This window comes from Nematolebias whitei, chromosome 6, assembly GCF_014905685.2.
Source record: "Nematolebias whitei isolate Nwh7 chromosome 6, NemWhi1, whole genome shotgun sequence".
Lineage (NCBI taxonomy): Eukaryota > Metazoa > Chordata > Actinopteri > Cyprinodontiformes > Rivulidae > Nematolebias > Nematolebias whitei.
Window position 1 is genome coordinate 41,957,484 of NC_056503.1, and position 24,475 is coordinate 41,981,958.

At 39.4% G+C, this 24,475-nt stretch overlaps 5 protein-coding genes across 5 annotated transcripts in view; 4 read left to right on the top strand and 1 right to left on the bottom strand.

Moving 5' to 3' along the window:
• Positions 1-4,367: 4,367 nt before the first annotated feature.
• guca1c (guanylate cyclase activator 1C) lies at positions 4,368-6,690 on the top strand. Its single transcript, XM_037677627.1, has 4 exons — positions 4,368-4,633; positions 5,073-5,222; positions 5,847-5,934; positions 6,236-6,690. Exons 1-4 carry the CDS (start codon positions 4,439-4,441, stop codon positions 6,370-6,372), a joined length of 570 nt encoding a protein of 189 aa, XP_037533555.1. The 5' UTR covers positions 4,368-4,438; the 3' UTR covers positions 6,373-6,690.
• A 1,791-nt stretch (positions 6,691-8,481) lies between these two features.
• LOC119410730 (thyroid hormone responsive) lies at positions 8,482-9,059 on the top strand. The gene has a single exon (XM_037677628.1). The coding sequence runs from the start codon at positions 8,546-8,548 to the stop codon at positions 8,945-8,947; it is 402 nt and encodes a 133-aa protein (XP_037533556.1). The 5' UTR covers positions 8,482-8,545; the 3' UTR covers positions 8,948-9,059.
• A 140-nt stretch (positions 9,060-9,199) lies between these two features.
• On the bottom strand, positions 9,200-10,981 carry ndufc2 (NADH:ubiquinone oxidoreductase subunit C2). The gene is made up of 3 exons (XM_037677629.1): positions 10,755-10,981; positions 9,680-9,823; positions 9,200-9,369 (listed from the first exon to the last, which is right to left on the bottom strand). Exons 1-3 carry the CDS (start codon positions 10,891-10,893, stop codon positions 9,320-9,322), a joined length of 333 nt encoding a protein of 110 aa, XP_037533557.1. The 5' UTR covers positions 10,894-10,981; the 3' UTR covers positions 9,200-9,319.
• A 419-nt stretch (positions 10,982-11,400) lies between these two features.
• On the top strand, positions 11,401-16,534 carry rab30 (RAB30, member RAS oncogene family). Its single transcript, XM_037677626.1, has 5 exons — positions 11,401-11,546; positions 13,284-13,382; positions 13,463-13,546; positions 13,630-13,813; positions 15,941-16,534. Exons 2-5 carry the CDS (start codon positions 13,284-13,286, stop codon positions 16,189-16,191), a joined length of 618 nt encoding a protein of 205 aa, XP_037533554.1. The 5' UTR covers positions 11,401-11,546; the 3' UTR covers positions 16,192-16,534.
• A 2,246-nt stretch (positions 16,535-18,780) lies between these two features.
• LOC119410726 (prolylcarboxypeptidase (angiotensinase C)) overlaps positions 18,781-24,475 on the top strand; it is a 150,098-nt gene continuing 144,403 nt past the window's right edge. The window contains exons 1-5 of the mRNA XM_037677625.1: positions 18,781-18,960; positions 23,111-23,251; positions 23,329-23,430; positions 23,599-23,780; positions 23,944-24,101. Coding sequence (XP_037533553.1) covers positions 18,781-18,960; positions 23,111-23,251; positions 23,329-23,430; positions 23,599-23,780; positions 23,944-24,101 — 763 coding nt within the window. The remainder of the gene's footprint in view (positions 18,961-23,110; positions 23,252-23,328; positions 23,431-23,598; positions 23,781-23,943; positions 24,102-24,475) is intronic.

The window sequence follows — 24,475 nt, forward strand, 5'->3', positions numbered from 1 at the left end:
TCCAGTTTTGTTCCATTTGAAGTGTTTTCTTCTGTTTTCACTGTGATTTTATGCATACAAAATGCTGTGATGAGCCACTTTTGATAGAAAGGCGCATGATTTTCACATTTACATTCCTGTGCAGTCATCTCACATGACCTGACCTAACTTGCAAACTGTAACCGCAAACATTTGCCTAGATTAAACAAACGCTGTTGGACAATCAGCTTCAGAGGCCATTTAAGAAGATATTGTCCCTGTTTTTACCAAGTGATGGCTGCAAATGTCTAGATAACGATTATGAAGCTTTCTTTGCACAGCTTTATGGGGTTGTTTTCAGGCATTTATGTCACTAGTTGGTTTTTCTTTCTCTTATTAACCAGTTCTGGTTTTGTTTTCTTCCCGTCTAACCAGCAGAGGGTGTGCTTATCCCTCATGCGCAATCTTGTTCTTCCTGCTTTTTCACCCTGTAACAGAGTTTATGTACGTTTTTCTCTCATCTGAAGACAGGTTACTATGGTTCGTTGTAATATTTGCAAATCATTCAATGAAATGTCTCACCACATCAGACCACATGTCTGCCATCTAAGTTGTTTAATGTCTGTAGAAATCTGTTAATTGTTTCCACAAAATAACTTGCATGATAAGTTGAATTAGTCTTATAACTTCAGCTGTTTAAATCAAATATTTTGTATTTTTATGAAGCAGGTGTAAATGATGTAGCATTATATAAAACTATATCCTATCAAACATACTCTTGTGGTCTTATTTTATCCGATTTTCAACATTAGCCATAACCTTGTCTCCTTTTAAAGTTTGTCTCAGGCTGAATATTTTCTGCAGCTGCTTCACAAAGTAAATGCTGAGAATTCCTTGAAGGAATGCATATCGCCCTTGGGCTTTCATGACAGTTTTAACTCACAATGGCTGCTCCAACAACATTTTTTGAGCTGCGTAATGTCGATAGTATGTGCTAAAGATGTCTCAACTCCCATAGAAACTTTCACAGCTTGCAGGTTTGGGGTATTCAGGTTTGCAGTATGCAAAGCCAAAGACAAAAAGGCACTGACACCAATCAAAAAGAAGTAATTGTAGCGTCCCAGATAGTTTTCCATACAAGACATTGTTATCATTCAACAATGTTCAGTCAGATCATCTGGATGTTTCTTTTTTGCTGATTCTTCATCCAAAGGACCTCTTCAATCTGAGGAGCCACCAAAACAAACTGATTCCCACAAACAGCATACTTCATAGTGGAAAAAATAGTGGCCATCTTAGCACCAGCAAACTGTTTTGTTTTTTCCCCCCACTTTGGAGTATGCTGTTTGTGGGAATTGGTTTGTTTGATGGCTCCTCAGATTGAAGAAGTCCTTTGGATGAATGGACAAAACATCTCAGCAAAAAAAAAAGAAGCATCCAGATGACCTGACTGAACATTGTTGGATTTTTACCTGAATTATTGAGAATGAACTTTGGTGATTGTTACCATTCTTCCCAGAAGCAGATCACCCATTAATTTCTCCCAATGCAAAGATCAGACAAATTACAAAACACCCAGGAGCTCCTTCAGAGACCCTACAGGCCTCAGTTACTCAGCTGTTTACGTAAAGGTTTTGTCATTTGTTGGCAGTGGGACAAAATCCACTTTGGCTCTGCTTGTGTACAACTAATAGGATAATAGACATTATCGGTCTGCGCTGGTGGTCCATCTTCTCAACACTATTTTGAGAATTGTCAATCGTCTCAAGCCAGATTTACTATAATGAGCATGCTGAGCTTTGATAGCTCCGTTGCAAACAGGAAGCAAGTCTGAAGACTCCAGTGTGTGCTCCGAGCTTTGAAATGGTTGACAGTGCAGGTTGGACATCTGTAGGATGCTGCTCTGCACCAAATGTTTGATGATTACATTTTACTACAAATGTCATTTGCCTCATTTTACCCATTCTCATTCTTGTTAGTACTCTGTTTGATTTAAACATTGCATTGCTGTCATTGTCATGGTTGCATTAAATACAAATTTAACATAGTTTGTTAAAAAAAAGAGTTAAACATTTGCATTTTGGATTACATTTGTATATCACTGAGCTTGTTTGTGTAAACTGTCACTGAGAAAAAAAAATACAGCTAAATATTTAGAATCAGAATAAGTTTTATTATCATTGTACCGGGATACAGTGAGATTATGTTCGTACAGTCTTCCGAAAGATGGGCGGAGTGCACGTTGCTGCTGCTACAAGAGCACGGCCTCTTATTCTTTATCAGAATACTTTTTAGATAGACAAAGGTAAAAGGCCATGAGGATGGATGGTGGGATTACAAAAAATATCTCTTCACATCTTGTCCTATCAGGATTTGAGATATCAAAAAACTTTACCAGCAAGCACATTTATAAACACATTACATATGCATTTGACGTCAAGACGTTGAGATTTGTTCATGAAGCACTTTCAGATAGGCCACAGTCCTTATGATGTTATTGTTCTGATAAGCCTGTACAGTTCTCGGGGGGGTTGCAATAGACAAAGCTTTTTCATCAGTTTACACATGTCCCAGGAGAAATTTGATAGTCGGCCCATATCCGAGGCCAAACGGGAGAGTCAGGATCAGAAAAGCAAGAATTGTTGGTTTTCTTCGGGCAGACTGTTTTTCCTTGCCAGCCTTGAGTCCTGCTGGTACTTTCCAGATCCAAAATGGCCATATTTATGGGCATTCCACTCCACTGATCCGTGCTATAAGCCTTCTTCAAGGTCGACTCCAACATGCTGGCGAGTCCTAAAAGCTGCAGGTGGCCTGCAATTCTCACAAATTGCTTCCATCTTATGGTTTAGCTCGTAAATCAGCTGATTTTGAGTACTCGTAGCACGAACCAAACCTTCACACAGACTGGGAAGTTTTGCCATGGCCAAAACTGCTGCCGGCGTCTTCTTCAAAAGTTGATAACATAGGGACCCGTCGATGCAAAAAGCAGAAACCTTGCTATCTTGAATCCAATTATATAAACGTCTTTGGCGTCCTCCTGAGACAGAACTGAAAGACACATGAGCTGTCAAACTCCCCACAGATCCCTGATGTACCCCGCAGCATGAGCCTCGGCAGGACATGAGGGCTCTCCAGGACCCTGCCATTTTGTTGAAAGTATATTAAATATTAATTAATAGTTAAATGCTGTAAGAAAGCACACACAAAGAACCCAATAAACCCCTAGATAAATAAAACTTTTAAAGTTTAATATGGTATTTTGGAGCGGTAACCTCTCATTAAACATCAAAACTAATTTAACCAGGCAGTCATTCGGGCTGGCAAATTCACTTACTCAAACAACCTCTCACTCCAACACTTATATAATCGATCTAAGTCCAGGGAAGCTGCTCAGATTTGTAATTATTTATCCCTCTTCACAACTTTTCATTGGCTGCCAACCGGTAGAAAACTTCAAGCTCCATTATTAACATTTCAAAACTGTTGTAAGACATCTAACAAGGTTAACTCAGGTCCTCTGGACGGATTCTTCCGTCCAGAGGACCTGAGTTAATCTCATTAGATTCATCTACCTGGATTATTGAGCATGCTTCAGTATATGTTGTTGGAAATCTTCACTCCTCTTGCTGTTACCATCTTGAGCAAGAAAATGTTGAAATAATCTGTTTAATCAAGACTATTCTGAGAAATGCAGTAATTTTGTAGGCAATTATAGATGTAGACCTGCATATGCATATGTTTAATTCATTCATTCAATCTTTATTTAGACAGGTAAATCCCATTGAGCCTCGAGGACTCACTACAAGAGACTGATTTCAACAAAGAATGATGACAACAATGGACAACAGCGACAACAATAAACAGTTATAAAAAGTCATAGTTTTTTTTTTTTTTTTTTTACAAATAAGATGGCTAAAAAAAGAAAAGTAACAAAAAACAGCTAGATTCTAAGGCAAATGTAGAAAACTAAAAACAGGAACATGTCTGCATTGGTTTCTGTCAGGAGTCCAACAGATTCTTAAAGCCACTTAAAGAGATCAAGGTTGAGAGCTTCAGATCTTTTTGTTAGAATTTTAATAAGAAATTAAGTGATAAATATAAGTTTAAAATATTTAAATGACATAAAAACATGTGTAAATGTGTAGGTTTAAGGTGCTGTTTTGTCACTAAATGCCATAGTAGGTGTGAAAACAACAATGGATTCAAATACACTTTGTTGGAACCCTTTGTTCCACGTTTAGCTCCCATCACACCAAATAATGACATCCGTCCCACTTCCCTTTACAATCATAGAACGTCCTGAGTTTCTTGGAAGCATCTGCAGCTATCCCATTAAAGGGTTATCTCTCCTTTAGGCTTAAAGCTTAGGGCGGACTTAATGCTGCGTTTCAGGCAGAAACCAAAGGTGCAGAAGCCACACCATCTCCTCCGACTACAGTTTCTCCTCCACCTAGCTGCAAAGCCAGTTCTCAAAGGAGTCATGGGTTCCCACGGATCAAGTCTGGATGACATCCTGGAGGAGGACATGCACCACTGGTACACAAAGTTCATGAGGGAATCTCCATCGGGAGTCATCACACTGTTTGAGCTGAAGACGATGCTTGAGATAAATGGGATGACAGAGGAGGCCAGCAGTTACGTGGACCAAGTCTTCTTGACCTTCGACATGGATGGGGTAAAAACGAATAAAACCTGATGAACTTCTTTACTTTTCTACCTTATTTAATGTAGCCATAATCATAACTTATGAACCAGATAAAAGGGGAAATTACCTATTTGATGCAAATATTGTTTCAGGAGCAAAAGCAAAAGAAGCTTAAAAAGGAAAACCACATTTTTGCTAAATAATCTTGATATACTGTGAAATTCAAAAGGAATGACCAGACATGTTGAATATTAGACATTTTAAGTAGGAAGAAACCACAGCAGCATGCGGTTTTTTATTTTTATTTTCAGGAAGCACTAAAAATTCAATTCATTAGTATTTTTTTTTTATTACTTAAAATGCTGAATAATCTAATTTAAAATATTTTTGAATTTCAGTTCAATAATGCTGCTGCTGTGTAAGCAATAATAATTATTTATATATTTTTTGTCTTTTTATCCCCCCTCAGGACGGCTATCTGGACTTTGTTGAATACATTGCAGCTATAAGCTTGTTACTAAAAGGAGAAGTGAACCAGAAGCTGAAGTGGTACTTTAAGCTCTTCGATCAGGATGGAAATGGGAAAATTGACAAGGAGGAGCTGGAAACGATATTTAAGGTACAGCGTTGTCTCCGCTGAGGTTTCAGAATCAGAACATTGCAGCTACAGGTTCAGTTCTGTTTATAACAGGTCATGAACTTGACCCAAGATCTAATCTGTGCACATCTTACTTCGCCTGTGTGCTATATATGTACCGGTACAGCCTTTAAACTAACTCACAGGCCAAAGAAGCATGGATTATTGATTACCGTATGTTTTGGCCTATAAGGCGCACCGGATTATAAGGAGCAATATCAATGAATGGGTCTGTTTTCATATGCATCAGATTATAAGGCACATTAAGCGAAACAAAACATATAAGTCAAACTTTATACAACTCATTCACAATAGCCACATAAAATCAGTTCGAGATCTGTAAGCACAACCCGAATTAATACATAAGGTGCACCTGATTATAAGGCTCACTGTCGATTTTGGGGAAAATGAAAGGATTTAAAGTGTGCCTTATAGTCTGAAAAATACAGTATTAAATACACTTTGATTTAAAGTGCGGCAGATTTTGTTTTATAACTCTCCTGCCCTTATTTTCCAATTCTCCTGGCCTTTTTAAAGTTACTACATTACATCAAAAGCAACATACTGCAAGCTTTAAAACTAATTACTGCAAATCTTTTCTTTCAGGCTATTCAAGATATCACCAGGAGTTACGACATCCCTCCAGAACAGATTGTGACTCTTATATATGAGAGAATCGACGTCAAAAGAGAAGGTAATGAATAAATATAAACCAGCCTTGAGTTGAGCAAAAATCATGTGATCAATTTTGGCTTCAAGTCGTATAAAAAAGGAAACAAGTTGTGCTTTCTGTGCGACTCAAAGAAAACCTTACTGTATTTTTCGGACTTTGAGGTGCACTTAAAATCCTTTAATTTTCTCAAAAATTAACAGTGAGCCTTATAATCCGATGCAATTATTTATGAAAACTGACCTGTTCGTTGATATTGCGCCTTATAGTCCAAAAAATACAGTATTTAAAATGTATGAAATTCAATTTTCGTCTTTTTTCTCAGGTGAGCTGACGCTGGAGGAGTTCATCAGTGGGGCGAAGGAGCACCCGGACATCATGGACATGCTCACCAGGATGATGGATCTTACTCATGTCCTTGAAATCATTATCAAAGGCCAAAAGAGGAAATCTTTGAAATGAGTTCAGGAAGGACACACAGGATTGTGGGTAGAGTTGCTTTGGACGAGTTAATCCAAATCGCTGACTGAGCCGTGGAAGGGAGAGAGACAATTTTCTCCCCCTTTTCCCTGCCATCCCAGTGCTTTCTTTGCAGCGTTGTTTAGGTGTGAAGCACTCTAATAGACACTTTTTAAACTGAGATGTAGAAAAGAGAAGACAATTTTCTCCAAGGATGATTCCAAGCTGTGCGATTTGGATGAAAGTCAAGATCGGTTTGTGTCAGCAGGAGCTCACTGAGCTGGAAATGTTGTTTCCAGTCTTGTAGAAGTATCAGGGGTAAAGGGAAGAACAGTTAAATGCTCGAGTTTATATTCATGAATTAAACTCACTTTTAGGTAAACGTACCAAATACATTAATTTAGATTTGTTCTGCTGAAGACGGTCAGCTCTTCTAATGTCTGCCAACATGATTGTGGTACTTGGATGAAACTATGATTGGCACAGAGATGAGATTATGATGTTGTTGATCGTTTAAAATCTCCATAAAAACTGTGTTGCTGGTTTAAAACTGGTGACGACTGCACCAACTGGGTGCAGAGAATGCTGTTGACATGTTCAGGGTATGTAACGTTTTAGAAACTTTTGCTACTATTAAGATAAAATGACGCCTCTATTATATTTTATTTATTTTGGGGGTAAAGCATGTAAACCAATTACAAATCCTATTTTTATTTTACAGAAAAGAAGTGTAAGAATTATCACTAGAAAAGATTATAGGCATCCATCAAATACATTGTTTTATCAGCTGAAGATATTAAAATTCTATGACTTGGTTGATTATAATATTTTACCGTTTATGTATAAGGCTCACAAAAAAACATACTACCTTTAGATATCCAAGTAAATGTTGTTCAAAAGGAAACTGGTTATTATCTAAAGGGGATAGAGCTGTTTGTGAAGCTGTGGTTTCATACCAGTTTGAAGGAGCGGTCTAGTATAATTCAGGGAATAGGATTGTGGAATGGTCTGAAGGACGATGTTAAAACTGCCAGATCTATGTACATATTCAAGAAAATGTTAAAAGTTAGTTTTCTGAAGGAATATGGAAACATATAATGTGTATCTATACAAATTGTTGTTTGAGTTGATGCTTTTATTTACCTTTGTTGTTTTTGTAAATTACTTTTGTTTGAATATATTCTGTGGGAAAAGGGGCAGATATAAGATTTATTATTCTTCTGCTGCCTTTTTTTTATTTTTTAACTGTATTTTTGTTTTCTATTGAATATAGTTATTGTGTTTTTAATGGCATGAATACATTTCTAAATAAATCAAATTTAAGGAAATATTAACTGGGGCAGTAGTTGTATGAAAATGCACATGTGGAAGGAAATGGTTCAAACGAACTTAACTTTTTGGATTCACAAAGTTTGAAATGTTCCTGCGCATGGCTCAGTTACAAATAGGCAGAGGCTAAAAGTTAAGACATTTAAAATATTTGGAATAAAATATATGAAGTTCAGAAACCATCCTACTGAGAGCTCAATGTTGCCCTCTTCTGACAAGCATTTTATATAGTGCAGCAGAAACTGTCAGTATGTGGCTAAAGTAGTTGAGTTTATCTTATTGTCATCAGTCTCAACTTAGAACAGGTTTTATGTAAAATAAAAGTCAGTGCCTGTGGGTTGAATTTGCAAAACACACATAAAAAGTCTGGCACAGATGATAAAATGTTATAGCAACCTGAAAAATCCCAAAACATGCAAGTTGTTTTTGCAAATGGTCCAACATGACAATCTGTAAGATGACCTGAACCCTCAAAAGGTTTCTTTACTGTGGGCGTCCTACAATCCTCAGCTAAATTCAGTACGTGTCAATATAAAATGATCAGCCCATCTTTAAGGTCATTCACACGTGCATGCAGGGTTAATAATTTGACTGAGGTACGTTTTGGTGCGCTGTGCTCTGAAACGAGAAATCCAGATACTGTAGGTTGTGCAAATCAAATAAAGATAAGGTTTGACACAACATAGACCTCCAAAGATTTTCTAAATGCATCGGATGATGATGGTGCAACAGCACGGGATCAACCCACATTTAGCGAACATTTAAACAGCAGTTTGCTCTCATGGCTTTGCACTGCACAGCTTCCTGTCTTCCACCACTGCTCAGGAGCAGCCGTCCATCCGAAACCATGCAGTCCACCGATGGCAAATTCTACCAAAAGAGCCTGATTTTGACTCTGAAACGATACAGCTCAGCAGTCAGCGACATGGAGAGGACCGTTCTCCTGCCGAGCCTGCTGCGGGACGTGCCCTCGGAGTGCGAGGCAACCGAGGAGAGCTGCAGAGATCTGTATTCCAACTTCTTGATGCTCAAGGCCATCCGAAACACGGTGGAGAGCAGCCTGGTGTCCCTGGACGAGCACAAGGCCAAGAACGCGGCGCTCGCACCGGAGACTCTCTTGGACGCTGATCCTGAAGCACTCTTTCGGTTCCACCTGAGAGGACTGTTTTCTGTGATGAGTGATCTCACGAACCAAAGCAAATGCCTCATTGAGAAATACTTGGACATAATTGGAGTGGCAAGACATTAAATTGGCATACAATTTCTGGTGTTTGGAAAACACGTCAGCCGGCTGAACTATTTTCATTCAATGACCCTAAACTTCTGTTGAAAATGGAATAAATGTGCTTTGCCAAAACTGATCACTTGTACCTCATTTTTTGCTAATTACAATAGCTATTCAAATATTGCCATGAAGATTAAGACGTTTTCTAGACTTCTTATGATTTATGAATAAACCCACCCAATTAAAGCTGTTGTCACTAAAGAAAAATTCAGTCAGAAAATGTATATATTTTTTTATTTTTAATTTACATGTGTTTTTACAAACAGGGTTCTCCAGCCATTACAGTTTTCACATCCTCTTTTCCTTTCATTTTCTCCTCTCATCAGCCACTGACACTTAGCGGATGGGACAGAATGGCTCAATGATCTCGGCATAGGTCCTTTTTTCTGGTAGGATAAAAGAAGAAGAATAAAGACTTTATAGTGCATAAAAGCAGACAACTATGTTTCAAGGCCAACATGCTACAGATCTGTGGTCAGAACATGATTTAATACTCAGTAAATAAAAACACAGAATATAAAACATTAAGCATAAAAATGTTTACAATTTTAGGGTAAATTGCATCTTACAGCCTTTGAGCACAATGATAATATACAGTACATATAACAAGCCCATGTGCCAGCTACATACTCCTCTGTTTGAGCACTAACCCCACCCCCCCACACACACAACCAAATACTAAAAAGCTTGACTTACGTTTTTGTGGAAATCTCTCTGGATGGAGTTTCATGTATTCCTCCACGTCTCGATCCATTTTGGCATAAACGTAAGATGCGTACTTTGAAACATGATAGCCGCAAAACCAGCCAATTGTTGCCAAAAGAACTTGTCGATGAACACCTAAAAAATAAATGTGAACAGATTCAACTCAACACATTGGGTACGACACAGAACAAATAAGCTCTTACAAACAAGGTAATTTTGAACGTTTAGTAAGAGCAAAACGTGAGTCAGCTTCATTGTTGAGGGGTGACGACATGCACCACGGTCCCACTGTGACTCGTTACAGAATGATTCTGAATATCCCACTTGAACATAAATATTTCCAAAACTAAAAATCCATCCATTATCTTTTACCCGCTTCTTCCATTGTGGGTCACGGGGGTCGCCGGTGCCCATGTCCGGCAATCATCGTGCGAGGGGCAGGGTACCTAAGCCCATTTTATAACTGTCTATTGTTCTCATTGTTATCCATTGTCGTCATCTTTGTTAAGAAATCAGGTCTCTGTTGTAAATGAGTCCCGAGGCTCAATGGGATTAACCTGTATAAATAAAGGTTGAATTAATATTTTGCTTTACTGTTTTAATTAAAGTCATTACTTTTTAGTATTTGTATTTATTTGTGCTGTTTATTTCCAGAATTCAAATGAATGTGAATATATTTATATATATTTGGTACACTTTTAGTATTTTCTTATAAAGAATGAAGACATGTGGGAGTAATAGTAACAATATACACATACAAACAAAACCAGTAGCAGCCCGTATCACATCTGTTATGTCATTAGAAAACCTAGAACTAAGATCACTGTTCTAAGGCAGAATATTATACGTGAATATATAAATATGCAGTAAATTTCCAATGATGTAGCATTATGCGCCCCCCTCCCCAACACACACACACATTACCCGTTAAATTAACAAAATTACTAACTGCATATTCAACTCATAAACGCATTACACGTATTCAATAAAACCACTGAATTGGTTTACAGTGCATTTAATGTTGATGTCTGATTTTCTCTGGAGAGACAAACAGCTAAATGCTAACCTGATCTCAGCGGCGGCCTCTGATTAAAACCATTATCAAGCATCGCGGTGCACCAACCCAACATGCCCAGATACACCGAATTAACGTTCGCAATTCCCGGAGGAGGGAGAGACTTCCCCTCGTCTGGAATTAACCCCATAGCGATGAGATCAACCTACTATTTGCGCAAATAGCTGTCCGCGATCTATCGGTTAAACTACTACCTTCCGTAGAAAGTCAAGGACGCGGTGTGTAACCGAATGAAACGTCCGGGCGCAACAATTGAAAAACCGTTGCAGTTCCACCTAACTTGTTTCCTAGCAACGAAGGCTAGACAAAAACCCCTAGCTTCCTGCAGAGAGCTAGTACGCGGATAAATCTGTGCTGTCAGGACTTTTTCCTACATCCCGACAGATTAATTGTGCTGCGGTGATTATATGGTATACCAGCGGTAAATAAAGCAAAGGCAATGGTGGTAAACATGACAGAACAAACTGTCTTTTTTTTTTTTTTTTACGTTTGCGGCAGAACAGAAAGGCGCACAATTAAGTCTATGCGTTATTAAATGCGTTGGAGTCAAACTTGGCGAATACGCAAGTGGATGTAAAGCTAATGACATCATTGAATGCATCTCCCTCCTCTTCCTCCCTCCTCCTCCTTTATCAGACGGGCTGCCGCTGCTACTGGGCTGCCGAGGACACGCAGCTCACAGCCGGGGGGATAATGCCCTGCCCAGCAGTGGCTTTGATTTTTTGAGGAGCTGACCTATGCATAACAAGTAGTGTTAGGTCCGGGGATACCCCCGAGTTTTTGGTAAGTGCAAACTATTTCCTGCCTTGATTCGCTGGGTAGACTTTGTTTCCCCCCCTCCTCCTGCATCTGCAGATAGTGCCAAAATGGCTAGGATCGCACGGTAGCTCGTTCTGCTAGTAGCTACTGTTGCTAGCTGCGCCTTAGTAAGATAAATGATTATTGACAAGAAGTGTATCCTCTAAGTTAAGAGTAAACAAGAGCTGGGGCCTTTAGTTTAGACTTTTCCCGTATCGATGTCTGAAGGGAGGAGAGATGAACGCGGCTCGACGTTTTTTCTATTTGCATGGTTTCATCTGGTTGAAATGTCATGGATCTGAGTCTTCTTGCAAGCAACAGCTGCTACACATGGGGCAAACTATTTTATGCAGTCATCATAACGGTCTTACTAACATGTTGCATTTTTAAAATGTTTTCCCCAAATGATTGTGAGTTCATTCCATGTATTTTTGAATTGCATACAATTTCTGTTAAGTTGTGAAACACTTCCCCCCCCCCACCCCCTCAATATTTAAAGTTAAAGCTCTTTGTGTAGTATGAGTCAAATCGCACAGTATTGCAAGCTCGTTACTGACCTTGTTAGCATTAGAAATGAGAATACAGCAGTGCTGTTACAAGAATTTTGTTAAACTGAGACCGTCCATCCATCCATTTTTTCATTTATGATTGGGTTGAAGGGGCATTAGACTCAGGAGGTAAACCTCCTGCACCCCTCTCCTCACTGACACTCTCCAGCTCCTCCTGGGGGATCCCAAGGCAAACCCAGGCCAAAGAGAATATTCCTCTATTTGCCCAAGGGTCTCCTCCCAGTGTCCGGAAAACTTCTTCCAAAGGGAGTTACCAAGGAGACTTTCTAATCAGATGCCATAACACCTCTCCTTCCAGTGCAGAGAAGCAGTGGATTCACTCTTGAGCTCGCCCCCCTCCCCAGATGACAAAGAATATTTCTAGGGTGTGGCCACCCTACAGAATAATCTCATATTTGCTTGTATTCAACGTCCTGTTCTTTTAGTCATAATCCATACTTCAAGACTATAAAGTGAGGGTTGAAACATAGACGGACCAGTAAGTTGAGCGCTTTGCCTTTTGACGCTGCTCTTTCTTCACCACAACAGACCGGAGCAATGCCCTCATTACTAAAGATGAGGCACTCTTCCATCGGTCCATCTCTTTATTCATCATGATGTTACTCATGAGCAAAGCGCCCAGGTACTTGAACTGCTGTGCGTGAAACTGCCCCAGTGCATGCTGCAGCTCGTGGCCTGTAGACACCAATAGAACCATGTCATATGCAGAAAGTAGAGACCAGACCCCGAAGTTCCCAAACCAGACACGCTCCTCTCAAGAACTGCATGTTGAGATCCTGTCTATGAGCACCACAAACAGGGTTGGAGATGAGGGACAGCTTTGGAGAAGTTCAACCTGTACCTGGAACGAGCTCAGCTGTTCAGAGGTCGTACAGAAACTGAGACCTGAGAAACTTCAACATCATAACAATCTTTTTACCCTTTTTTTTTAACATTCCAGTAGAAAAAAAATAACTCGAGATTAACTTCACGCTAAAGATCCAAAGCAAGTTATATATTCTTCATGGTTCTAAAAATTGGTAGAAGTTGATTTAGGTGAAATGCCACGTGCGATTGAAGTCCTGAGGATGCTGCCTTGTGTGCCATTTTCACAACAGCTGTGAAACGACCATCTCTTCATTTTAACAAGTATTTAAATGTTTTTTCTTCACAGATGAGAATGAGCATGGAAGATTATGACTACCTGTTTAAAATAGTTCTCATAGGAAATGCTGGAGTCGGGAAAACATGTCTCGTCCGGCGTTTTACTCAGGTTTGCATTTTACTTTGTTGTTGTAGTTCTCAAATACCCAAATGTGAGCATTCAATTTATATATTGATTGTAAATTTTAGGGCCTTTTCCCACCTGGACAAGGGGCTACTATTGGAGTAGATTTCATGATTAAAACTGTGGAAATCAAAGGGGAGAAGGTCAAAGTACGTCGGAATTGATTACAGTGATGTTGGAAAGTGTGTGGCCTGCAATAATTTGTACTCATGTTGTTTACTGCCTTTTCCAGTTACAGATATGGGATACAGCTGGACAGGAGCGATTTCGCTCCATTACTCAGAGTTATTACCGCAGTGCCAACGCCCTTATTCTCACATACGACATTACCTGTGAGGACTCCTTCAGGTGCCTTCCAGAGTGGCTGAGGGAGATTGAGCAGTATGCTAACAACCAAGTGGTGACTATATTAGTCGGTAAGAAAATTCCTACTTTTTAATGAATAGCCTTTTTTTTTGTTTGTGACACGCCTCATTGTTGAACAGATTTATCAAACATCAAATTATTGTCTTGCTTTGTGATTTCTTTGAAATGTTTGCTCCTTCTTTCACAAAGTCTTTGCTGAAGTCCACAAACAGGCACACGTACACCTCCATTCCCATCTGTTCCATTTCAAACACGGCACTGTCCAGTCAGACTGCTGCTTCCAATTTATTGTAATAAGAAACCAATCTTTAGTTGTTTTGTTTGTTGGAGACTGCCTGAAGTCAGTCACCCTATTATTATTATCCACCTGAAAAGGGTCTTGCTCTTCCATCAACTTGTAATGCGGCCCGAACCGCAATGTCTACCCCCACAAATTTTATATCGGAACGACTGGCCCGGCACCGTGATGTGTGCTTTTACTTTTATTGGAATTTCAATTTACCCTGGAGAGGTAATTTTCAAACAAAGACACAATTTTTCTCATTGAAAAACACCAACTCTTAACAGCTTCTAACTGCCGCAGTGACGTCACATGACCTAGAGGGCAGAGGTCGCTGAACAAAACTCTGTCATCGAACAAACCCTTCCAACACTTCTTTTAAGATACACATACAGTATTCCCTCGATTTTATCGCGGGGGTTACCTTCCAGACACCCCGCGATAGGTGAAAAACTGCGAAGTAGGAACGTTATATTTATTTTAGTATTTATATGTCTATTGTTGTCTGTGTTCTTTGTTTAAAACAGGTCTTTCTTGAAAATGAGTCCTCAAGGATCAATGAGACTAACTTGTATAAATAAAGGTTGAATGATTATATATTTTAAGGCTTTATAAACCCTTCCCACATTCTTGCAATGTTCTAAACTCTTAAACCTACGCAATTTTAACATATGTATATATGTACTGTACAGTACTGCAAAATTGTATATGGGTACTCAGCAGCTCTGCAGACCAGCAGCTCAGTTCTGGTTTGGCAGACCTATCCTGTAGCATGACGGAGCCCACCGCCTCGTCCACATTGATGTGCACGTGCTGCCTCTCCAGGAAGGACACTCCTCACGCGAGACTGTCCAGGAAGTAGTCCACCACCTCAGCCCGGGTCCAGACCAGCACCGCGGTGACCAGAACTAGGCCGAACCCCACCGCCATCTGCATGATTCCTGCCCCCCCTAGGATCAACTTGAAGGAGTTCAGCTTCAGGATTTTGCGACTTTCCTGCCAGTTCTGTGAGCTGAATAGATCGATCGTTACTTCTGGCTGTGTGTTGCAAAACGTTCCCTCCATTGTTGCCACTTTAGCAGAAAGCAGTGTTCGGGAGCACTGTTGGCTTCTGGGCCATGTAGTTGTTTTGACTTGTGTTACAGTGTAGACTTATTGAAAGAAAACTACAAAATTGTGACACCTGTCCAAAGTATTTTTTGTTTGGGTTTTTTGTCTTATTGATTGGTTCCTGCTCCTGTCCGCGAGTAATACTGAAGTTGACAATCGTGTGTCGTGTACAATCTTGCGTTGGAAAAACAGAGAAAAGGCGAGTCCGCCAAAGTCGAACCGGAAAGTAACCCTTGCTACTCCGTGGTTCGTTTTTCGCGGACTCGCTCCATCGCAGTTTTTCAAGGTAAGACTGCACATGACCCACAATTGGCTGATTGATGGATGAGCTGCACAATCGGCATGGAATTTTTATTTAAAATAAATTATTTTAAATGATTTAGCAACTCTCTGCAGCCCACACCGCAGGATAAGCTTCTTCCTGTAGCTGATCAGCTGATCTCTGTGCAGAGAGGAGAAATGGGCGTGGCTGAGCGCTTGCAGGTGGCAGGGAGCTGAAATCATGACATTCTGTGCTCTTTTAGAGCGTTTAGAAACATTGTTTAGAATATTGCAAGAGTGGGGTAAGGGAAAATGCTTATCTATCTATATCTATATATATAGATATAGATAGATAGATTGATATATATATATATATATATATATATATATATATATATATATATATAAAAACTTAGGCATCTTTGTCATCTAAATTTTAAAGTGGTCGCAACGTACCCTTCAAAGTTTCTCCAGGATCTTTCTAGTTTACTAAAACATTTGACATGTTTTGGTTTGTGTATTTCAGGAAATAAAATCGATCTGGCAGACAAGAGGGAGGTTCTCAGGCAGAGGGCTCAAGACTTCGCTCAGGCTCAGAGCATGCTGTATCTGGAGACGTCGGCCAAAGAGTCTGACAACGTCGAGAAACTTTTCCTCGACCTGGCGTGCGAACTCATCCGTGAGGCCAAACAGAATAAGCTTGATAACAATGACACTGCCCCGATGCCCGGCGAGGGTAAAACCATCAGCTATTTGAACTGCTGCAGTCTGAATTAGAGGAAGCTCAGCTGCCTGGTCATGGTAACACAGTAGCCATTGACTGTAGAACCTGGGTGGCTGAGCCCCAATGCCTCCATCCTATTAAGATGGCATAAAGCCGCCACTTAGTTTGGTAATTCTCAGTCTCATGCCTCTTTTAGGCTGTACAAGGAAGCTAGTCAATTTTAGTTTTTTTAAAATTTACTATCATTGAGACAACTCTTCACTGGAATAGGAAGTATTTGTCTGATACTTTCTGGAATCTTAACTAGGGCTTCATTTTATCTCCATAAATGGTGAAATGGCAGGATATCTTCGTTTGGGCTTTAGGATCCATTTTTCATCAAACATCAATATTCACCAGCAGTATTATGAGAGCAAAAAGCTCTGCCAGGTATTTTGTTACAAGGCTCTCCAAGTTGGCATGTTTCAGGATATTTGGAGGTTATCAGTTATGTTTACAAAAACATTTTTATTTTTAATTTGCAAAGCTTAATCAAGTTGCAAAAACAAAAAAAGCCTTGAAAATGTACCCGTCATTCTGTTTCTATGGAGCTTGTTCTGTTCAGAGAATCACTCAGTGTTTTTAGCTTCGTCATTTTTGGATCAGTTTTGCACCGCTCATTTCATACTGTGAAACAGTTTTTTTCCTAATGAAGTTTTTCACTTGCTGCTAGAATATGTTTTTAAGCCAACTAATATGAACTGAAACACGTTAAGATACTACAGTATAGTATGACGCATCTATTTTAATTTTTTAGTGTTTTGACAGTGCTTGTGATAGTTGAATTAATTTGAAGCAGTTGGAATTTTATCAAAAGAACCTGTATGTAGTTTATTCAACTAAAATATTTTTTGATTGTCAGCTGTTTGTTTTTGTCATCTGTAGACATGATTACTCTTGTATTTGTTGCTGCTGCCTAGTCATGAACATTGAATGGCTTTGTCCATGTATTTCAATATAATTTTTTGTATTTGCTATGCTTTTCTTTGGTAATTTTCCTTAATTGTTCAGCATGGTAGTGTCTAATATTATTTTTCATTTATTTGCCATAACTGCAGTCTGCTGTATTGCACAATGCTATATACTGCACACCTGTTTATTATTTCTTTATTGTAACATTTAATCTTTTGTTGTACAGATGTAGTACATATTTGCACTCTTTTTTTTAATATTGTACTATCAGTATTTTTATTTTTTGTTAAAATGGTGAGCATTCTGTTTTGCCTTGTAACATAGATTTAATTGTGGTTACTCATCCTTGCATCTTCCTGTCAACTCAAAGTGGGAAAAAATGATGAAAATGTTGCCGGTATGTTGTGCTTTTTTCCATTTTGTGTACAAAATAATCCTGAACAAACTGTATAACATTAAACAACTCCACTAATTATTGTGTATTACCCTGTCTTATTAGAGGTTGGGTCTGATTTCAGTAAACTGTTGAGGTATAGAACAAAAGTAATTTTTATAAGTTTTGCTTCAAAGGAGCCAGACTATTAAAATAATAATAATAAAAAAAATAGGTATAAAGCTTAGTTATTCAGTTTTTCTTGAATATTAAAGCTTTGACTAGCCAATCCTAAATGTTCTTTGGAATACATACAGTATGTATAGTATGTTATAGGCATTAATATTTAAAACAAAGTATTTGTGCATTTTAAAGGGGTAGTCAGAATGTTGCTTACTTCTTGTAACTTCTAAAACCTAAATATAATTTAGTTTCTAGTTTTGATCATAATTCACAGTGTTATCACCCAACCTTTGCACGTTTAACATTTATGGAAATCTTATTTTGAAGGCCCTACCGGAAGTACATATCACATCACGTGACGTTTTCACCGCCACTTAAACTTGCTAGTCTTACGTGTTCCACATCTTTATTGTTTACACAACTACAGCAAAAGTAAGACGAAAGGAAGTGTTTTCTTCGAGCGTAGATAGACCATATTTTTAAATCTAAATTTAAGAACTTTGTGGTTTCCGGTATGTCAAGCGCTTATGTTTTTATTTACTTCCGGTATTTGCCGCGTTGCACTAATTTCAATCATTATTCATTCAGTTCATTTTTCAGTAGTTTATTATTTCCTCTAGTATTTTAGTAAACGTTATTCAATGTTTTATTTTATTATTAGTGGACTAATTGTCTCTGTTTTTTTCTTGAGACCACTTCGAGAGTTTTATGTGGCCTAATAGCGCCCCGAAGAGGATTTTTTTTTTTTTTTTCAAAGACGCGGCTTCACCGTGGTAACTTAAAACTCAAACTCCCATCAAGCATTGCGAGTCTTTTACTGTACGAGCCATCTGCTTTGTGTGTACATCCCCGGATATCTGTGTCTATAGTTTATCAAAGTAATTAAAATGTTGGGAAGACGTTTAACTTGAAGTCTGGTGATCATCAAGGACCACCGTTAGCTCGCATTTAGCTCTCGTGCTAAATTTAGCTTACAAGCTGAATGGCAACACCTCTCTTAAATCTGCTGACAGGAGGAATCTCACTTCCTTTTTGCTCCTCGGGATAAGTAATGCAAACACAGCTCTGATCATGCACTCGCGTTAACAGTAAGCTGAAGATTAAGAGACTCCCTGTGATTTACAGTAGCTGGATCATGGCTGACATGAAGAAGACGCGGTGTTTGGGCAGAGTTGCAGCTGCCTGCATGTTCATCTTGACTTTTGCTTGTTTGCACGTGACTTGCCTAAAGCCGCAACTTTTCACCAGACTGGGAGAGCTGCGTTACTCCACGGAGCCACCTATAAGCTATAAAACATTGTACTTTGACCAAAAGGTGAGTTAGACATTTTTCTTTTCAACTGTGCTTATTTTTTTTTAACATGTATACAATTTATACTGTATGTGTTGCTGCTTGTTTCCTCTTTTACTTATTTCTCTTTCATTTCTCCAGTACTTTCATTTGCACTTTTTGAAAACTATTCAATGCAAAAGAAACCTTATTACACTTGAAAAATAGTGCATATACAGTATATCAAAATATAATGCAACTAGACTACTTTTTTGCACAGTATGTATGTATGTGTATGTATGTCATTTACTATGTTTTATTGTTTGCTTGATACAAATAACAGCACCACTTGCTCTTTCTAAACCTCCATTTGCACTTAACTCTATAGCAGTTCATGTGTTGTGTCTGCAGACAATACTTGTTTCCATCTGGCTTCCTGTAGTGAAGGGAGCTCTGTTCCTGCCAGCACAACAGTAACCATCCTTCCTGGCTCTGAGCCTAAAGAGGTCTCCGGGGCCCAGTGAAAATGAAACGCGTTACCTCACGGGCGGTTTGAAAGATCTTCATTCAGCCTTCACATTTCCTCTTACTTTGTGGAGATTCAGATTGCTATGATGAGTGGCGTGTGTTGGTACATGGCACTGCTGCTGTAGTCTAAACAAGAAACCGGTGGCTACAAGATTAATGTAAACATACAACCCCCCCCCCCCTCCCCGTCCCATCTTATATGCACCTACGCCCATACAACCATACACAATGCAGATGCTATTTAGTGCTTTTATCTTTTTTTTTTTATTTGAGTAGCACTATGAGATATTCTTTTTTCTTCTAGGATTACAAAAACACTATTTAAAAGTACATTTTCTATTAGTAGAAGCACAAAATGTTAGTGTTATAAGAGTTTTAATTTTGCGGCAGCTGTGGCTGAGTGGTTAGAGCAGTCGCCCTCCAATGGGAGAGTTGGGGGTTCGATTCCACCAGCAATCACATGCTGAAGTGTCCCTAGGCAAGACACTGAACCCGTCATTGCCTCTGATGTGTGTCCCATCGGTGAATGAATGTGATCTAAAGCTCTGATGAGTGGGGAATACCATACCACTTTTTTTTATAAAGCACATAAAAACAGCAGCAAGGCCAATCAAAATACTGTACTGTACAAACAAGAGGACACATAATAAAATACATAAATCAACAGAGGTTTTAAAAAAAGAAGAAAATAAACTATAAAAATGACTAAGTTAATAAAAACAAAACAAGGTTGAAATCAACTCAGACTGGGTCAAAGACCATGGGGGAAAAAAGTTTTTTTTTTTTTAAATGAATAAATAAAAATTTTAAATCGCTAGGAGAGGCAGCCCAACGTGCAGTGACAAATCATTGCACAGTTTTGAACCTGCAACAGAGAAGGCTTTTTCACCTTGTGTGCATGGAACCATTAAAAGCATGTGATCATATTAATAACTTTAAAAAAAAGGGGGGGGGGGGGTGTTTTCCTTTTGTATGTTAGATTTTTTTTTTTTATTAAGGATCAGATAAAGTAAGATTTATCATATCACTTTATATTATTTAGTAAAAATTGTAGCTGATGCTTGATTGAGCGAACAGCTTGTGAAATGGAGAAATTAATTGACACCGTGGCACAAAGATGGAGATAGTATTGTTTGTGCTGACAATGCTCCACATCTGTTCCAACCCACAGCATCCTGTCTAATCAACCAAGCTGACAAGAAGACCAAGATCGTTTCCTTTCCTCCTACACCCCTCGGTCTTGTCTCATGTGGATTTCTTGTTATCTAATCATTGATAAATGCTGCACTTCTTCATGAGAAGTACTGCTAATTAAATCCCTGTTATCCTCCTTTTCAATACCAGCGGCAGATTGGCCACTATCTATAAGCACTTACTAATCGTGCAGCCTTTTCTACACTTTGTCGTACAAACGGGTGTGAGGGGAGCGCCAAGTAATTCAGTTGTCCTCAGGAAATCCTCTCCAATGCAATCTGCCTCCAGACAATGAATGGAAGTGTCCTTTAGCATCCTTCAAATTAACTGCTGTAGTCCTCTGGAGCTGGTGCTTCAGTTGTTTACTTTAAAATGTCCTTTTAGCTGGAAAACAAATGCAGCCTCTTGTGCTGTGGAATAGTTAACACACAGGTCAGGTGGTTGGTTGTGCAGCGTTTGGGCTGAATTTAAATTAAATTGAAGGCAAATCCCGAGGAGCTGCCTGCTGCAGCCACATGGTGGCACTACGAGTCAGGGTCTGGGGATGTTATAAAACCAGATTCAAAAGGTGTGTGTGTGATATGCATACTGAGTGAATAGTCAGTCACATGCTTTTTTGCCAAAACTTCATGTTTTAAGTGTTTTCCTTTAGATCCTAGTTTTATTATTGCACTCCAATGAAGGCGAAGACGGTGAGAATTAGTTTCCCCTTTGTGTTTACTTGTTTACACTGTTAGCAAAATATCTCATGAACCCCAGGATAGATTTGAATGAAAGACTAATCATGTTTAGCATCTACAACTGATTCACTTTCGCAGTCAATCCCATTCAAGTTGGCTACCACGGCCAAGAGGTCTTAGTAAACACACAAAATGGCTTTAACTTAGTTTTGCAGCTATTCAGATAAATTGTGCATGGTAGTAGCTGATAGTTACCATGAAGTTAGAGAGGACATGGAGGTAGTTGGAGTGAGGACAGGATGCAGAGGACAGCGTGAGATGGAGGAGGATGACTCGCTGTGGCGACCCCTGGAGATGGAAAAGCCAGAAGAAGTAGCTGATAGTTACTCCCATGTTATTCTCTGAGCACATCTTGCACAATATTATTGCATGAGATATCACATTTATTAGGTGGACCAAGACAGCTATAACTTCATCCCTTCTTGTTATAAGATGATTGTCTTTTACGTCAAGAGTTTTAAACTGAAGAGGGCGATATTCATTGTTTGAAAGAAAGCTAGGCCTTTAATTGAAACATTTCTTGTGCTGGAATGGTTTGTTTTAAAATCATACATAAGTGAATTCCCCTCCATCCATCCATTATCTTTACCCGTTTGTTCCATTTTGGGTCATGGGGGTCGCTGGTGCCCATGTCCAGCAATCACTGTGCGAGGGGCGGGGTACACCCTGGACGGGTCGCAAGTCCATCGCAGGGCCACACAGAGACAAACAACCATTCACTCTCTCACTCACAACTAGGGACAATTTAGAATTACCAATCAGCCTAACATGCATGTTTTTGGTCTGTGGGAGGAAACCGGAGTACTCGGAGAAAACCCACGCATGCACGGAGAGAACATGCAAACTCCACCCAGAAAGGCCCCTGGACCGGGGTTTGAACCAGGGACCTGCTCGCTGAGAGGCAGCAGCTCTACCAGTTGCGCCACCGTGCTGCCCTGAATTCCCCTCATTAAGGTTTATTCTTTGATAAACCTAAAAAAAAAAATCACAACATTAAAGTAAACGTTTTTTTAGTTTTTAAAGAAAGTGACAAAACCAGCTGTTCAGAACATTCTGCTAAACTTTAGCTAGCCAGTGAAAAGTGCCCTGGTGCCAAACTGCTCAATGCTTCCTTTAAACTGTCTCATGGTCCCCTCAGCCTCACAAAAACACTGCCAAGAGTGAAGGAGTCAAGGCTTGAATGAATACATTGAGGCCCCAGAATCTTTTTGCTGTCACTGGCTCAAAAAAAAAAAAAAGAAGCTGCCTCCTTTGTGTCCTCTGAGGAGGGAAGAGAGCGACGATGGGGGTAAAAACAAAACAGAAACATTTTGTGTTGAGTGTTGGGGTTGTTTCAAGGGGTGGACAACTCTGAAGTCTCATGGGGTTGTCTTCTCAGTGAAGCTGCTGTTCTTCCTCGTGCTTTTGTTCAATGGAGAACACAAGAAATATGCCTGAGAGGGGAAGATACTCCAGAATCCCCGAGGTTTTATGAAAGGCTATTCCAGAGCTCATCTAAAGTGGAACTAATGTGGCATTCCTTAAAAAAAAGCTCCAGCATTTTTCTAAACAAATTGGGGCTAATTACTTCAGGATCCACAGTCAGTACTGTGGCTTGAAACTTTTCAGGTGCATTTTCTAAGACCTTGTGTTGCTCAGTTTTAAAACTGATTAGATTTTCTTTTATTTGTTTTGACCACCTATTCCACACCATGTCATAAAGTTAATTACTGGTCTGTTTTTCTTTGTTGCAGATTGATCATTTTGGATTCCTCCAAGACGCCACCTTCAAACAGAGATACCTTGTAGCTGACAAACACTGGCATCAGCCCGATGGACCCATTTTGTTCTACACCGGCAATGAAGGCGACATCACCTGGTTCTGCAACAACACTGTAAATATCCAGCTGTTCCCCTGAATTACACATATCCTCCAGCCCAGTGCAACAACCTACTACTGTTTTCTCTTCAGGGCTTCATGTGGGAGGTTGCAGAGCCGTTGGGTGCCATGCTGGTTTTTGCTGAACATCGCTACTATGGAGAGTCTTTGCCATTTGGGAAAGACTCTTACAGCGTAAGTGAATTCTCATTAGAATTAGAATCAGGCTTTCTAGTTTATATATCTAAAAGTTTACTCAATAGCTGAGCATAATTATCAGTCTAAATAACTTTAGCACCCAGGGTTAAAAGTATCTTTTGGGTGCCACATACTTTAGAAACACTTCCCACTCTTTCATTGCAGGACAGTAAACACCTGAACTACCTGACTTCAGAGCAGGCTCTTGCAGATTTTGCAGTTTTGATCCAAAGCCTGAAAAGTACATTACCCAAGGCTCAGAACAGTCCTGTCATCACCATTGGAGGTTCCTATGGAGGGATGCTCTCTGCCTGGTTCAGGATGAAATACCCCAATGTAGTCATTGGGTAAGATACTCATTTGCACATTTGTCTTTTTTTTTTTTTACAGCTCAAATAATGTTAAGTCCTAGATATGATTTCTTTGGTTTTCTGTAGTAGGATAATGGATGTTATGTTTTGAATAAAAAAAAAAAAATAGAACCAGCTCTTCTCCTTTTTTGCATTTCAGAGCTTTGGCATCTTCTGCACCAATATGGCAGTTTCCTGGTATGGTGCCCTGCGGAGATTTCTACAAAATAGTAACTCAAGATTTTGCCAAAAGTGGCTATAACTGTGATGCAAACGTCAGACGATCATGGAAGGCTATTAATAATGTCTCCTCCACTGGTAAGTCGTCAAGGGCTGATTTATGTGTAGGAAATGTGTTTGGTCATTGAAATGGAAGCAATATGTTCAATTATTTTGTTTTACACTAGCAATTTAAGTTAATATGCAGTTATTTTCACTTGGCTTATTGCACTGTGATGATCTACTGAGAATAATATATTTGAGGTGGATGAGTCCGGGGCTTAATTTGTAAACCGATCAATGCCTGAAAGCAAATAGTGGGTGGGCCGGTTGGGGGGTGGGGTTTAGGGCTCCTTCCCTATACTTTTTTTAATAAAGTAGATGTGGTTTCCTGCATTTTGGTGTATTTTAGCGGGTTGGTAAACATCTATGCTTACCTACATTTGTAAACGCATCCTACCCCCCCCCCCCCC

What these genes read in the sequence shown, in the direction of transcription:
- rab30 (XM_037677626.1), top strand. Translation starts at nt 13,284, where the DNA reads ATGAGAATGAGCATGGAAGATTATGACTACCTGTTTAAAATAGTTCTC. An exon ending in TCGTCCGGCGTTTTACTCAG is followed by an intron (nt 13,383 to 13,462) that starts GTTTGCATTTTA and finishes TGTAAATTTTAG; the next exon opens with GGCCTTTTCCCACCTGGACA. An exon ending in TCAAAGGGGAGAAGGTCAAA is followed by an intron (nt 13,547 to 13,629) that starts GTACGTCGGAAT and finishes TGCCTTTTCCAG; the next exon opens with TTACAGATATGGGATACAGC.
- ndufc2 (XM_037677629.1), bottom strand. Translation starts at nt 10,893, where the DNA reads ATGGGGTTAATTCCAGACGAGGGGAAGTCTCTCCCTCCTCCGGGAATT. An exon ending in GAGGCCGCCGCTGAGATCAG is followed by an intron (nt 9,824 to 10,754) that starts GTTAGCATTTAG and finishes TTTATTTTTTAG; the next exon opens with GTGTTCATCGACAAGTTCTT. An exon ending in AGAGAGATTTCCACAAAAAC is followed by an intron (nt 9,370 to 9,679) that starts GTAAGTCAAGCT and finishes TTATCCTACCAG; the next exon opens with AAAAAAGGACCTATGCCGAG.
- guca1c (XM_037677627.1), top strand. Translation starts at nt 4,439, where the DNA reads ATGGGTTCCCACGGATCAAGTCTGGATGACATCCTGGAGGAGGACATG. An exon ending in AGCTGGAAACGATATTTAAG is followed by an intron (nt 5,223 to 5,846) that starts GTACAGCGTTGT and finishes CTTTTCTTTCAG; the next exon opens with GCTATTCAAGATATCACCAG. An exon ending in AATCGACGTCAAAAGAGAAG is followed by an intron (nt 5,935 to 6,235) that starts GTAATGAATAAA and finishes CTTTTTTCTCAG; the next exon opens with GTGAGCTGACGCTGGAGGAG.
- LOC119410730 (XM_037677628.1), top strand. Translation starts at nt 8,546, where the DNA reads ATGCAGTCCACCGATGGCAAATTCTACCAAAAGAGCCTGATTTTGACT.